This window comes from Podarcis filfolensis (assembly GCF_964270895.1).
Source record: "Podarcis filfolensis genome assembly, chromosome: 6".
NCBI classification, from domain to species: domain Eukaryota; kingdom Metazoa; phylum Chordata; class Lepidosauria; order Squamata; family Lacertidae; genus Podarcis; species Podarcis filfolensis.
This window is the reverse complement of record NC_139609.1, coordinates 23,902,300-23,917,421: the sequence shown is the minus strand read 5'-3', so window position 1 is coordinate 23,917,421 and position 15,122 is coordinate 23,902,300. Positions and strand designations below refer to the sequence as shown.

At 45.2% G+C, this 15,122-nt stretch overlaps 1 protein-coding gene across 2 annotated transcripts; it reads left to right on the top strand.

The window, feature by feature from the left end:
- Window positions 1-1,658: 1,658 nt before the first annotated feature.
- Window positions 1,659-14,827, top strand: RTCA (RNA 3'-terminal phosphate cyclase). Of its 2 annotated transcripts, XM_083620506.1 has the most exons (12): window positions 1,669-1,850; window positions 4,349-4,449; window positions 5,728-5,871; window positions 7,452-7,575; window positions 9,186-9,244; window positions 9,440-9,581; window positions 11,211-11,335; window positions 11,442-11,500; window positions 11,780-11,874; window positions 12,854-12,958; window positions 14,287-14,703; window positions 14,740-14,827. In XM_083620506.1, exons 1-11 carry the CDS (start codon window positions 1,803-1,805, stop codon window positions 14,383-14,385), a joined length of 1,101 nt encoding a protein of 366 aa, XP_083476632.1. In that variant the 5' UTR covers window positions 1,669-1,802; the 3' UTR covers window positions 14,386-14,703; window positions 14,740-14,827. The 2 variants fall into 2 exon arrangements, with proteins under 2 accessions (XP_083476631.1, XP_083476632.1); XM_083620505.1 differs by having other exon boundaries at window positions 1,659-1,850; window positions 14,287-14,827.
- The last annotated feature ends 295 nt before the right edge of the window (window positions 14,828-15,122 follow it).

The window sequence follows — 15,122 nt, the reverse complement described above, 5'->3', positions numbered from 1 at the left end:
GCAGCCAATGGGATCGCACGATTGGCGCCCGGTAGCCAATTAGACGTTGAAAGGCTGCCCCCGCCCCCTTGAAGGTCTGTTTCTCTCTCTCTCTCAATGAATGGTTGAGAGAGGGAGGCGCTTAGCTTGGAAGGTAAAGCGAGATTAGTCTATGGACAGCCGCAAGCAGCCGAGCGGCACAGAACTCTTTGGCAGCGCACGAAGCCGGGTATATATTTTAGAAGGAACAGGCTTCTGCCTATGGCAGTGTTGTGGCCTCGCTAATATATATATATTATACACACACACATATTATACACACACACACACACACCTTGCTCATATGCAAATACACATATGTATGTCTCTGTTTAACCTACCTCACAGGGTTATTGTGGAGAGTGTGGGGGAGAAAGAACCTCTTGCCCCAGTAGTGATGTGTGGAAGTGAGAGCTGGACCATAAAGAAGGCTGATCAGCGAAGAATTGATGCTTTTGAATTATGGCGCTGGAGGAGACTCTTGAGAGTCCCATGGACGGCAAAAAGATTAAACCTATCCATTCTTAAGGAAATCAGCCCTGAGTGTTCACTGGAAGGACAGATCCTGAAGCTGAGGCTCCAATACTTTGGCCACCTCATGAGAAGAGAAAACTCCCTGGAAAAGACCCTGATGTTGGGAAAGATGGAGGGCACGAGGAGAAGGGGACGACAGAGGATGAGATGGTTGGACAGTGTTCTCGAAGCTACAAACATGAGTCTGACCAAGCTGCGGGAGGCAGTGGAAGATAGGAGTGCCTGGCCTGTTCTGGTCCATGGGCTCACGAAGAGTCGGACACGACTAAACAACAACAAAGTAGAATCACAGAATTGTAGAGTTGGAAGGGACCACACGGATCATCTGGTCCTGCAATGCAAGTAAGGAACAATGTTTCTGCACTGTCTGTATACCCTGTTCAGGGCTGGCCCAAGACATTTTGGCACTCGAGGCGAACCCTTCCCTGCCATGGGAATAAGGGGTGAACCAAGATCTACATCGGGGAACAAAGATCTGCATCGGGATCTGCTGCCCCTGTGGATTGTGCCACCCAAGGTGGTCGCCTTACCTTCTTGCCTCAAGAGTGGGGTCGGCCGGATCCTATTGCTGCTCAAACCGAATAAAAGCTAGTCGAAGCACACTCGGGAAAGACTACGCTGCGGTATTTGTTCTAGCATTTTAACCTTCTGCATGCACTGGTTGCAAATTGTTGTTGATCTTCCCGTTTCACCCTTTTTTTTTTTTTAAATTTGTTTGTTCACAAGCGGCGTCTAGAATTTTATGGCACATAAATGAAATTACATGAAATTTATAAATGAAATTTATGATACGGCGTTTTGACAGTGGCAGTTGCGCGCAGCTCATCATTCCAGTTCAACCCCTTGCGGCGCAGGGAACTTTCGCCCCGCGGTGCGGAACTCGAACCCACGACCCTGAGATCAAAAAATAAAATAAATCTCCTGCGCTCTGGGAAGGATCTTACGCATTTTCGGTTTCAATAAAATCAGTTACCGAAAGAGCCTGTCGGTAGATAAGAGAAGCCAAATCCCGCTTCGTAAGCGGCGCTGCAGATCCGCAGCTCCGAGGAAAAGGCGGCTGCGCTGGTCTCCCTGTGCGCCTGCTCCGCGCGCCTCCAACCCGAGCCCGGCGGGGGCGGCGCTTCGGCGGACTCCGCAGCTTCCCTTCCTCGCTGGCGGCGGCCTGGAGCAAAGGGCGGGTGTGCCGGCGTCTCCTCCTCGCTCAGGTCCGCAGGCTCCGGGGCTCGGATCATCGACGGCGGGTTCCGATCATGGGGGATCCACAGCCGGTGGAGATCGACGGCGGCATCATGGAAGGGGTGAGCTGGGGATTACGCGCGGGGCCGGCTGCCTTTCTCGGGGTTCATGGACCTGAATGAATGGGGTTTTTTTGGGCGGGGGGCGGACTGGTAGATCGGAGTTGCATTCTTGGATATTGTCGGGGGGAGCGTCTCCCCTTCGATCCCCTGCCGTGGAGCCGCATAACTCCTTGCTTGCTTTCCCCAACGGGAATGCCAAACTGCTTGTGTTTACCTTTCTCCTTACCCTACCCAGGTTACTTAGAGTAGGCTGCAGCCCTGCTCGGTGGGGCTTGCTTCTGAATAGAACAGTAGAGTTGGAAGGGGTCCCTAGAGTCATCTAGTCCACCCTCTGCAATGCAGGAATCTCAGCGAAAGCAGCCATGACAGATGGCCATCCAATCTCTGCTAAAAGTACATCCAGGAAAGGAGAGCCCACCACATGGGTAGGCAAACTAAGGCCCGGGGGCAGGATCTGGCCCAAACGCCTTCTAAATCCAGCCTGCGGACGGTCCAGGAATCAGTGTGTTTTTACATGAGTAGAATGTGTCCTTTTATTTATGCATCTCTGAGTTATTTGTGGGGCCTGCCTGGTGTTTTTTACATGAATAGAATGTGTGCTTTTATTTAAAATGCATCTCTGGGTTATTTGTGTAGCATAGGAATTCGTTCATTCGCCCCCCCAAAAATATAGTTCAGCCCCCCACAAGGTCTGAGGGACAGTGGACCGGCCCCCTGCTGAAAAAGTTTGCTGACCCCTGGCCCACCACCTCCCGTCCCACTGTAGAACAGCTTTTTCCTCTCAAGAGAGCTTTTCCTGATGTTTAGTCTCCTTTCCTGTAACTTGAAGTCGCTGGTTCGAGTCCTGCTCTCCAGATCAGGAGAATACTGCCAAATTTTGCCCTTGCTCAGGGTGCCATATTACCAAAGTCCGCCCCTGGTTAGTAGCCCGCCTTGCAGGTGTGCTGGTGCAAGTTGCGTTTATGATAAAATCAGAAAGCACTTTAAAAGCAAGCTGCAGTCAAAGGAATATAGGCGGCTGCCTTATAAGAAGCCAGACCATTGGCCATGTAGCTCTGAAGTGTTGGGACAGACTGGCAGTAGCGCTTCAGGGTTTCAGGCATGGATCTGTCCTAGAGACCCCAGGAATTGAGCGTGCGGTTGTTTGCATACAAAGCAGGTCCTCTGGCACTGACTTACGCAGCAATGAAACTGCTAGCACACTTGCAAAGCTAGACAGTATGGTTTCAAATTGGATGGGGGACCACATGTTGAGATTCCTGCCTTGCAGGGGGTTGGACTAGATGACCCTGACTCTATAGTTCTGTGATTCTACGGCCTTTCCCCGAAGACCTCTGCCTACCCACCTGGGTACCCAGTGGGACTTGTGTACAAATGCATACAAATAGACTGGGTAACTGCAATAGCAGGACAGTACTTAATTTCTGGAAAGAGGAGCAGTCTGCCTGGAAACAGTGACGAGGCTGTACCTGCATGACAGTCGCTTCTATCTTTTTTTCTTCAAGTTTTTTTATTGATTTTCCAAAATTTATAAACAAACAAACAAACATAGATCCTAACTGTACTTAATCCAATCTTAAGTCACATTGTTAAGTGACTTTCTCGAATCCCCCTGCCTGAGTTTCAGTGTATATCATTGTAACAGTTTTCCAAAACAAATTTCTCATAAAATTAACTTAATCACTTAACATCTTTCTTTCTTTTCATTTTAACTTTAAACATATTATTCTATAACATCACATATTTAAGTCCTAAGCCTATCTGGTATTTGCAAGTATTTCTATTTAAATTATCTTAGCATATTTAACTAAACAGCCTTTGAATTTCATCCATTCCTCTTGGTACTCCTCCTCCTTCTGGTCGCGGACTCTTCTAGTCAGGTCGGCTAGCTCTGAAAAATCCATCATCTTCATCTGCCATTACTCCACTGTTGGTACTTCTTGTGTTTTCCAATTCTTGGCTAACAAAATTCTAGCTGCAGTTGCGGCATACAAAAACAATCTAACACCTTCCTTGGGCAATTCCAAACCCATTATTCCAAGAAAAAAGGCCTCTGGTTTCTTAATAAATGTATATTTCAACATTTTTTTCAATTCATTATAAATCTTCTCCCAGAAGTCTTTCACCTTGAGGCAGGTCCACCACATATGATAAAAGGTACCCTCTTTTTCTTTACATTTCCGGCATAGATTATCATTATTATGATATATCTTTGCTAATTTTACAGGGGTTAAGTACCATCTATACATCATTTTCATAATGTTTTCCTTTAACACCGTGCATGCAGTGAACCTGACCCCTTTCTTCCACAACCTTTCCCAGTCTTCAAACATTATATTATGACCCACTCCTCTTGCCCAATCTATCATCACGGATTTAACTTGTTCATCCTTTGTATGCCACACTCCAACAATAGATTATACATTTTAGACAAATTTTTAACTAAAGACAGTCGCTTCTATCTGTAGCAAGTATTTGATCCTCTCTTTTCCTTTCAGGGGGGCCAGATCCTGCGCGTCACCACAGCTCTGAGCTGCCTCTGTGGTACGCCCTTACATGTGAAAAATATCCGAGCCGGCAGGAGTCAACCCGGCCTTAGGTAAGTCCAGGAGAACAGTTGTGAAAGCGGTTTGCTTTAGGAGAGGCGTTGAGGAACCTCGTTGCCCCCAACATGGCAGGCCAGCTTTGATAGGACAACCCACCTGTCAATCACCTGACCCCATGATGCTCTGCATCTGGACATTATCGCTTCAGACTGCAGGGTGGGAATGTCAGTGTGACTGAATGCACATCCATTTTGCATAGCAAACCGAGTTGAGGTGGACAGTCATCAAGGACCACCCTGCCGAGAGCCTGAGGGTCCTGCTCCTGCCTCTATCTACCTGACCCAGGCTGGGGCCTGACAGGCTTCATAAGGACTGGTGTTGCTGCCCAGCAGAGAGTACTGCTTTTTCTGTTAACTTGATTTTAAATAGTTTTTTTATGTCCTTTTCAATCATTAAAAAAATGATTTAACTGTTTATAACATACATCCTCTGCCGTTTTAAAATGTGTTTGGGGGGAGGGTTGTTGGGTTGTGGTTGTTTTTGTTTGATTGTGTGCTTCGTGGTTTTGTGTTCTGATTTTATCCTGTGGACTGCCCTGAGGCCTATGGGTATAGGACGGTATATAAATTCAAATAGTAATAATAATAATCGATAACACTTGGGGAGATAACCCGTGACTCTTCAGCCATTTGTTTATTTTATTTATTGCTCGACTACAACTCCCATCTTCCCTGACCTTTAGCTGTGCTGATGGTTGTTTGGAAGCCCACAGTCCCCAGTCCTATTCTAGGGCAAGATTCTCCCCGACACGCTCGTTTTCTATGTGTAGGAATCTTTTGTTCTTGCTGGGTAGCATTCAGTCATATGAGCCTCTGCTTGCAGCCGGAAATCCCTTAGCCCCCCGTACAGACTTAGCATCTCTTCTGTGTGCTAGCAGTCCCTGAGGCCTCATGTGCACTGTGCATTTAAAGCATTCTCGTGCTACTTTGGACAGTCAGGGCTTCTCCCAAAGAATTCTGGGAGCTGTTAGGAGACCCCTCACAGAGCTACGATTTCCAGGGTACTTTAGCAACCAATCCCTCTTCCCAGGGAATTCTGCAGCTGTGATAGCGCTGGTTTCCTCTTTCCCTGGAAGGTGATTGCTGCTATGACCACTAATTTTCTTGGCCAGGGACAATGGCTGCTCACCCTGAGCTTGCAGGCAAGTTACTGCTTGCACCTTTGGTGTACTGAGAAGTTTGCACCGGACATGCAAAAATTGAGTATTCCTTGCTACGTGAGTGCATACGCAGGCTTTGCTTCTGTTCTAACTTAGTCCTCTTGACTTGAAGGCCTCAGCACCTGTCAGGATTGAAAATGGTTCGCGACCTTTGCAACGGGCAGATGGAAGGTGGAGAAATTGGATCGACCGAAGTCACTTTCGTGCCAGGGAAGATCCAGGGTGGAACCCACGTCGCGGATACCAAAACAGCGGGGTATATCTCTGCGACTTCTTTGGGTGCTGATGTAGCAATTGTCATTCCGCGTTCAAGAGAAATTGCGCATAACAGAATGAAAGAAAATGGATCTAGTATTGACAAAACACCTTACCGGCTTAAAATGCCAGTGGGTCGTGTTTTTTCTTGCTGCCTTTCAGGTCGAATTTGCCTTTCCTTGTATGCACAAGTTGCTGTGTATAGACGTTACCTGCTGCGGGTCCACACCCTCAGGTGGTGATGTCTTTGCTGGACATACCGTATTTTTCGCTCTATAAGACGCACTTTCTCCCTTCTAAAAAGTAAGGGGAAATGTGTGTGCGTCTTATGGAGCAAATGCAGGCGGGAGGCTCTGCTCAGCGCTCCCTTTAAAGAGCTGTGTGGAGCGTGTGTGCGGCTCTTGGGGGCTATTCCCCGAGGAGGTAAAAGGGCTCTTTAAAGGAGACGCGGCTCTTGGGGGAGCCTTCCTCCCGCTGCCCGGGAGAGGCTGCACGCGGCTATCCCATAAGCCAGAAGAGCAAGAGGCTATCCCAGAAGCCAGATCCCTCTTGCTGTTCTGGCTTCTGGGATTCAGAATATATTTTTTTCTTGTTTTCCTCCTCCAAAAACTAGGTGCGTCTTATGGTCTGGTGCGTCCTATAGAGCGAAAAATACGGTAGTTGTCCAATTGGTTTCTCTGCCTCCTGGAAATCCAGAAGGAAAATGAAATGTACTCAGATGTACCATACCTGGGGCTCTCTACCACATGCACCTTGGTTTTTATACTTTGCCAGTTTGCTTCCTTGCACAATCCTGCGTGCCAGACTGGATTGCTTAGCTAAAGAGATTCAAACGAATCTGCAAACCAGTTTCCTGCTGTATAAGGCAGGCATGTTCAAAGTGTGGCCCGGGGGCCCAATCCGGCCTGCCGATTGGTTTATTCCGGCCCCTGTGGCAGTTAATTTCCTGGGATAAAATCCTAACAGAAGGTCAAAAACTTCAATCCTAAAATAAAGGTTGACAACTTTGGTCAGCCCTCACGCATGTTCACTTCATCAAATCTGGCCCTCTTTGAAAAAAGTTTGGACACCCCTGGTATAAGGGGAATGTGATTTGCTACTTGACTCACTAGCGTGAGTAAAGGAAGGATAATAATAATAAAATAATAATAATAATAATAATAATAATAATAATAATATATTTGTACCCCGCCCATCTGGCTGGGTTTCCCTAGCCACTCTGGGCGGCTTCCAACAAAGATTAAAAATACATTAAAATGTCACACAATAAAAACTTCCCTGAACAGGGCTGCCTTCAGATGTCTTCTAAATGTCAGGTAGTTGTTTATCTCTTTGACATCTGCTGGAAGGGCGTTCCACAGGGCGGGTGCCACTACCGAGAAGGCCCTCTGCCTGGTTCCATGTAGCTTTGTTTCTCGCAATGAGGGAACCGCCAGATGGCCCTCCTCTCCTATATCCTCTCCTACTATCCACAACATTCCCACAGATAGAAAATTGCATCTGGGAGTTTGGGAATCCCCATTGGCTCCAGTCCCTCCATAATAAAGAACACATTCTGTCTTTGTCTCATTCCCGTTGCAGGAGTGTCTGCCTGCTGATGCAAGTCGCAATGCCCTGTGTGCTCTTTGCAGCCTCTCCATCGGAGCTTCGTTTGAAAGGTGGCACCAATGCAGAGATGGCTCCCCAGATCGACTATACGGTGATGGTAAGTTGACCTTTCCATCTTTGCAGCCCAAGTCAGTCCTTTGCTTCATTAGACTTTGGCAGCAACGTTACACAAGAAAGCTACATCCGAAATAGATTGCCACAAAACGGTTAAGTGGACCTATATTCCAGAAAGTGGAGATAAAGCCACAAAATTTACTAGTCCTCAGTTTTCCACATCCACCTGCTTTGGCGTTGTGGCATGTTGTTGGCAGGAAGGAGGAAAGAATAAATTTGTTTTTGGTAGCTTCCCTGTCAAGACTACATGAATGGTCTGATGCTGCAGCTACGATGGTATGGCCTGAGTAGTCCTTTGACAGGCAGATGTCAGATAGTCACATATAAAGGCAGATTATTTCCTTTATATTGGCAGATTTTATTTCCTTTATAATAAATTGCTTCTTTGTCTGATTGCTTGGAATAACTATGTGAATACTTGTCTACTAGCCTGTTCACTTCTTGATACCATTCATTCAGGTGCTATAACTTCTTATTTGCTGAAATAGATGGGATTGTATAAGTAGCACAGTACGCCTGTCTTTCGAATTGTGGTTCCTTCAGAATTTTCATTTCAGTTCATTTCCTTGAAAGGCATGCTTCAGAATAATGCAACTTCAAACCATGGATTATTTAAATGGAGTTTGTTTTAAACCAAGATATACGTAATGACAAACCAGGATTTGTGTAAACTAAAAGTCAGCACTGCCCATCGACTCAGTTCAGACATAATGTCAAACCAGGATTTTTCATTGTGATTTCTTTGTCATGTGCAAGTCTTTTTCTAGTGTGCAGCAAGCCATAGCTTGCTTTGCCTGTTTGCAGGAAACTGATTTGCAAAAACTTTATTTTGCCTGCAAGCCAAAATCAAACTATGGTTTCAGATAGTAGTTTGCAAATAAACAATGATTTGTGCAAATCAACGTTTTCTGTATTCAGACAAATTAGAAGCGGCTGCTTTTAATCTACCTCCCCATTACTGTTGCCATGTGCAGATGAAGGGGAAGAGGGATTGTGAGAGTCCAAGACTTGTTTTCCCCGTTTTTTATTCTGTGAACTGCCCTGAGATCTCATGATAATAATTTGTTATAAATCATAATAAGTAATAAAACATTAATAAGATTGAATTAAGCCAGTACCTTACTAGCAATTTTGTTTGTTTGACTTGTTGCTTGTTACCCAAAGGTTTCCAAGTAAACTTTTAAAAACATAAATACATCATGCCATTAAAAGAATTCGTGCAAATTAACTAGTCGTCATTTCTAGCTAGCTATCTTTCTATTGCTATATATGCAGACCTTTTTTTTCAGCCAGAACTTGCCGGAACTCAGTTCCGGCACCTCTCAGTTGGGCGCCATTGCCATTCTAAGAGAACAAGGGACGTGTTCATGGTGAGTTTCAGCCCTTCTTTTTCCAGAAAAATACACTGTATCTGTGTATTATATATGCACAAAACAACCTCCCATAGCAATGACTGAAGTGTGTGCTTTGGCAGCACATGAGTCAAAAACAACATCATTCTTTTGACACTCTGACAGGGTGATAGGAAGGAATATTTTGCTCACTAAAATATGTATGTATCTGTGTTTTTCAGCAAATGTATTTACTCTCCAGGTCTTCAAACCAATGGTTGAGAAGTTCAATTTGACCCTGGACTGCGATATAAAAAGGAGGTAGGTCTCAGGCTCTTCTTTTTGCGACTGTGAGGAGGAGATTGGAAGCTTTTAAATAACTGCAGTTTGACATTGTGTTTGAACCTTGAACTGTGCTTAAATAAGCCAGCCATAAACTCTAGTTTTTATTTGACATGTTTCTTCGTTGCCATGACAGGAACATTACCTGGCCCATAACCTGCTGTTTCTTGACAGGGGCTACTACCCCAAGGGGGGTGGCGAAGTGATCATACGGATGTCGCCTGTTAAACAGTTGAGCCCAATCGACTTAACCGACCGCGGCACCGTGACCAAGATACACGGAAGAGCCTTCGTAGCTGGAGCTCTGCCAGTCAAAGTGAGCCTGTCCACATATTCTTAGGACGTGTCATTTTAGGGGGCAAAACTCAATTTTTTGCAAATTTCTTTCAGTGAGGGGGCCACAAAGTTTTTGGGTGTGAGGCGTTCAAATCTGCTCTTTATTTTTTTTTGTGATTGGACAACTCTCAGCTTGGTAAGTCCAGCTCATTAACTGCTTTTGTAAAACCAAGGTATTTTACTGTTACCTTCTGGAAATGTCAGTTAATGCTAAATAGATTACAGTGGTACCTCGGGTTACATACGCTTCAGGTTACAGACTCCGCTAACCCAGAAATAGTACCTCAGGTTAAGAACTTTGCTTCAGGATGAGAACAGAAATCGCACGGTGGCAGCAGGAGGCCCCATTAGCTAAAGTGGTGCTTCAGGTTAAGAACAGTTTCAGGTTAAGACCGGACCTCCGGAATGAATTAAGTACGTAACCAGAGGTACCACTGTATATATCAATCTTATGTTTTATTACTAACTGAAAGTACAGTGGTACCTTGGAAGTCACACGGAATCCGTTCCGGAAGCCCGTTCGACTTCCAAAACATTCAGAAACCAAGGCGCGGTTTCCAATTGGCTGCAGGAAGCTCCTGCAGCCAATCAGAAGCTGCGTCGGACGTTCGGGTTCCAAAGAACGTTCACAAACCAGAATGCTCACTTCCGGGTTTGCTGAGCCCGGGAGCCAAAATGTTCGACTCCAAGGCTTTTGGAATCCAAGGTACGACTGCACTTGGCAATCGTTTTTAATGATTTCTGTGCAATTCGACACACATTTCACTTGCCAAGCAGAACCAAATTGTATTAATTTAACCGAAACATCTTGTCAAAATATTGCAACTTTGTAGCACCCCTTATTTTGGGGATCTGTCAGTCGAAAAATTCAACGCACCCTCATGGGGGAAATGCATGTGTTCTGCTGCACATGGTGAATTAAAAAAATGTGCAGCTACTTTCTTTCCAGCATGTCAGTGAATCTGTAACGCATATGTATGCAGGTGCCCACACATATTTTGTTATAGAACCATAAGGAGAAGGACCATAGTTTTTTATGGGGGGGTGTCTCAGGAGCTATCACTGGCACCTTTGATTCAACGAAGGAATGGGGAGCATGTGATAAGCTAGACCCCTGCCAGAGACCCTGGGGGAGCTGATGTTGGTGAATCAGCCTGACCTGGGATAATGTATCTTCCAGGGTCTCGTTTTTGTGACATCGGAATAGCACCTCTTTCTAAATATGCAGAGGAACCTAATCCAGGTATAGCCAGCCAATGGGGTGCCCTGCAGACATTATAGGACTCTAACTCCCACCAGCCCCAATGGTTGGGGATGATAGGAGTCTCAAAAACAATTTTTGGGAAGGCACTACATTGGCTACCTCTGACCTACACTGTATAGATGTTGTCTAATAGGCAAGTGTTTACCAAGCAGTAACATGCTTTGCGTATAAGAGACACTTTAGCAAGCCAGGTGTTTGTGCGTCAACCTGCCGAGGAGTAAGGAGAATTTTATCGCCCGTTTTGTATGATAGAAGCCTTTTTCTACGTCGGAACTTCAGCCTATGGTGGAAAGCTCTTCTGTCGAGGTTTCAGTTGTTTTGACTTGTTTGACCTTGTCACGTTAGTTAGCAAAAGACATGGGATCGGCGGCAGTGAGGTGCATCAGAAAGGAAATCCGAGACCTTGACGTCAACATTGAGGCCGTTCGAGAACCGGATAATGAGGCCTTTGGAACCGGAAGCGGAATAATGTGAGTGGGCTATCCAAAAATTCACTTATCTGCACTTTAAAGCTTTCCAAAGGCTGTTTTCTATGCATAACTGTTCCAACATGTCACCCTGCCCCCTTCTGTTTAGAATTGTTGCAGAGACTTCCACAGGTTGCTTGCTGGCTGGATCATCGCTTGGTAAAAGAGGTGAGGATTTGAGCAAACAGGATTTTTAATTTTTTTTTTAAAAAAAAGCTTCCAATGAAAACTAATTTGGCTCTCTGACATGTTTTGTGGTGGTGTCTTATTTTATATTATCCATGTTCTGGGGAATTATGATTCAATAATTACAGTCACTAAAAGGCCACATTCTTGAGCTGCGGTAGCTAACCTTTTTTTTTGCGCCTAGATCACACACGCACAAAACACTTGCCACGCATGCAGCACAGATGTGTTAGGTTCTACCTGTGCTTCTTCTTCACGCAGGTAAAAATGCTGACAAAGTTGGAATCGAAGCCGCTGAGATGTTGCTTGGAAATCTTCGACATGGGGGAGCAGTGGACGATTATCTGCAAGACCAAGTAATAATAATATAATAATAATTTTATTATTTATACCGCGCCCATCTGGCTGAGTTTGCAGCTCCCAATCGAGTGTTAAAAACAATACAGCATTAAATATTAAAAACTTCCCTAAACAGGGCTGCCTTCAGATGTCTTTTAAAGATAGGATAGTTGCTTATTTCCTTCACATCTGAAGGGAGGGTGTTCCACAGGGTGGGCGCCACTACTGAGAAGACCCTCTTGCCCTCATAGTGTGGTATGACCAATGGCCAGGGCAGAGGGGAGTTGTGGTTCAGTAACATCTGCTAAGGCCACAGGTTCCCTATCTTTGGCACAGAGGTTCCCTCATATAAGCAAACAAGAGTTTGACAAGGTCAGGTGGAGGCACCTCCCAAAATGAGAAGGGCAGAATATCAGGCTTGTCGGTGGTCTTGAAAGGGCTGCACTCTGGCACCTACCTGGGAGTAAGTCCCCTTGTGACACGGGTGGCACTGTGGTCCAAACCACCGAGCCTGTTGGGCTTGCTGATCAGAAGGTTGGCGGTTCGACTCCCCGCTACAGGGTGAGCTCCCATTTCTCTGTCCCAGCTCCTGCCAACCTAGCAGTTTGAAAGCACACCAGTGCAAGTAGATAATTAGGTAGCACTGCGGTGGGAAGGTAAATGGCGTTTCTGTGCACTTTGGTTTCTGTCACGGTGTCCCGTTGTGCCAGAAGCAGTTTAGTCATGCTGGCCACATGACCCAGAAAGCTGTTTGTGGACAAACACCAGCTCCCTCAGCCTGAAAGCAAGATGAGCGCTGTAACCCCATAGTCGCCTTTGACTGGACTTAGCCGTCCAGGGGTCCTTTACCTTTGTCGACTTCTGCAAAGACATGAATAGGATTTTATTGTGAGTTATGTGGGCAAGGAGTGTTACTTCAACTGGCTTTCTTTAGCTGCCATGGGAGTTGCATCACTAATAATGATGTGGTTTTTTTTCTTCCTCTCTCTTCTCAAGCTAATCATTTTCATGGCTTTAGCAAATGGCCTCTCCAGAGTGAAAACTGGACCAATTACTCTCCATACAAAAACTGCTATACATTTTGCAGAACAGCTGACAAAGGTGAGTGATACATAGTTTTCTTTTTTTTTTAATGTCGGTTGATGAGTACACACTTCACAGACTTGCTTTCTCTAGTTACCGTAGTTTTCGCTCCATAACATGCATTTTTTTCCTCCTAGAAAGTAAGGGGAAATGTCTGTGCGTATTACGGAGCAAATGCTTCCCTCTTCCGTGGCTCGCTTTGAAAGAGCAAAGTGGGAGAAGAGCCGCTGAGTGGGGAGGAGAGAGGGACAGAGAGCCTGCTTCTTTAAAGGAGCAAAGCGGGAGAGGAGAGGAGCCGCTTACACGAGTGTAAGCGGCTCCTGTCCGGTTGGCTCCTTTAAAGCAAGCAGGCTCTCTGTCCCTTCTCCCCACTCAGCTCGCTAAATAGCAGCAAAGTTTTTCAGCTCGCTAAGCCGGGGGGATGAGCCGGGGAGGAGGGAGAGAAACAGAGCCTGCTTGCTTTAAAGGAGCAAAGTGGGAGAGGAGAGGAGCCTTCTCCCCTTATACCCCTCTTCTGCATTATTAGCAGCATCCTTCTCCACACACCCCACACGTGCTCCTTGTCCCTTGAGTGCTTTTCCTTCCCTCCCCACTTAAAATGTGGTTACAAAGCACAGATCCACATGGATCCTCAGGATTTTTGCACTGGGTCACCCCAAATTCACCATCAGATCACATAGCATGTCCATGGCTACAATTTGCACCAAAAAAATAACGCACCCACTGTTGCCTGGGGCCGCAGTGGTGCAAAAACGTGGTTACAAACATGGATCCACGTGGATCCTCAGGATTATTGCATTGGGCTACCCCAAACTCACCGTCAGATTACATGTCTGTGGCCACAGCATGAACCACAAAAATCATACATCCACTGTTTCGTTTAGAATATTTTTTTTCTTGTTTTCCTCCTCTAAAAACTACGTGCGTGTTATGGTCGGGTGCGTGTTATAGAGCGAAAAATACGGTAGATATTTTCAGTAGTTTATGCTGCTGTTATGGAATAGTCTCCCTCAGGTGGGGGTCTAGCAAAGCCTCCTCAGGTCTGTTCATATGACAAGTTTACTCACGCTTTTAACACCTCAAGTTTTAAACTGAACGTTGTTTACTATCAGTTTTGTATTATTATTGTTGTTGTTATTATTGTTGTTGTTGTTGTTGTTGTTGTTGTTGTTGTTGTTATTATTGTTATTATTATTATTATTATAGTATTTTATTTCCAGAGCCTGATTTTAATAAGCAAGCTCTTGCACGTCATGCAAACAATATACAGGTGGCTACACATGTGCATTTTAAAGAATATGTTAATAAACCCACTTTATGACACTTAAAATTATTTTCATTTGCAGGCTAAATTTACTGTGGCAAAATCAGAAGAGGACCCTTCGCCCAAGGATGCCTACATTATCGAGTGCCAAGGAGTTGGACTGCTAAACCCCAATTTGTAGCTGCTGCTGTTTGTTGGAATGGTTTAATTATTATTATTTTGGCTTTGTTTTTGTTTTGCCTTTAAAAATATTGCTGACATCCTCAAGGGAGAAAAGTGTGGTTAGTGTTAGGTTTGAATTAAAACTAATAAAGGACATCCATTTTGGGCTCTCTAGATAATAAAAAGCCTATATTGCTGCTGTTAAACACAGCAGATGATCAGTATAGATCACAGCAGAGTGGGGAAAGCGATAGCTTCGGCTTTTAAAAACGGACTTCTGTGATTCGGTCATTCTTGTCCCCTGTTGGGAGCTGATCATATGGAATCCTTCACGTGCGTTGCAACAAAAATGTCGACAAAAAGTCATTTTCAGCAGTTTCTGTTCACATCTCTTTTTTTATTTCTGTAACCCTTTCTTGCACACGACTACAGATAAAAATAAAGCAGTCTCAACAGATAAAGATATTTGCTACTTATTACCAGTAAAAGGGCAGAGGTTTGCAAATAATATGGGGGGCATTTTCTGACGGTGGCACCTGTATGACCTGGTTTGCATCAAGTGTGCAGGTTCCGGAAAGGGAGAATGTAGCTGTGTCCCTTCTCCCTGTCCATTTACTGCTGCACGCTTTGACTTAGTGCAGTCGCTCCCAAACTTGAAAACTGCCGAGGGTCTCGGTATACGCGCTTAATGATATTTCTGCCTGTTGTAGCAATTTCAGTGCGCTGTGCTAGACGCCGTATGCTTTATAATTGTGT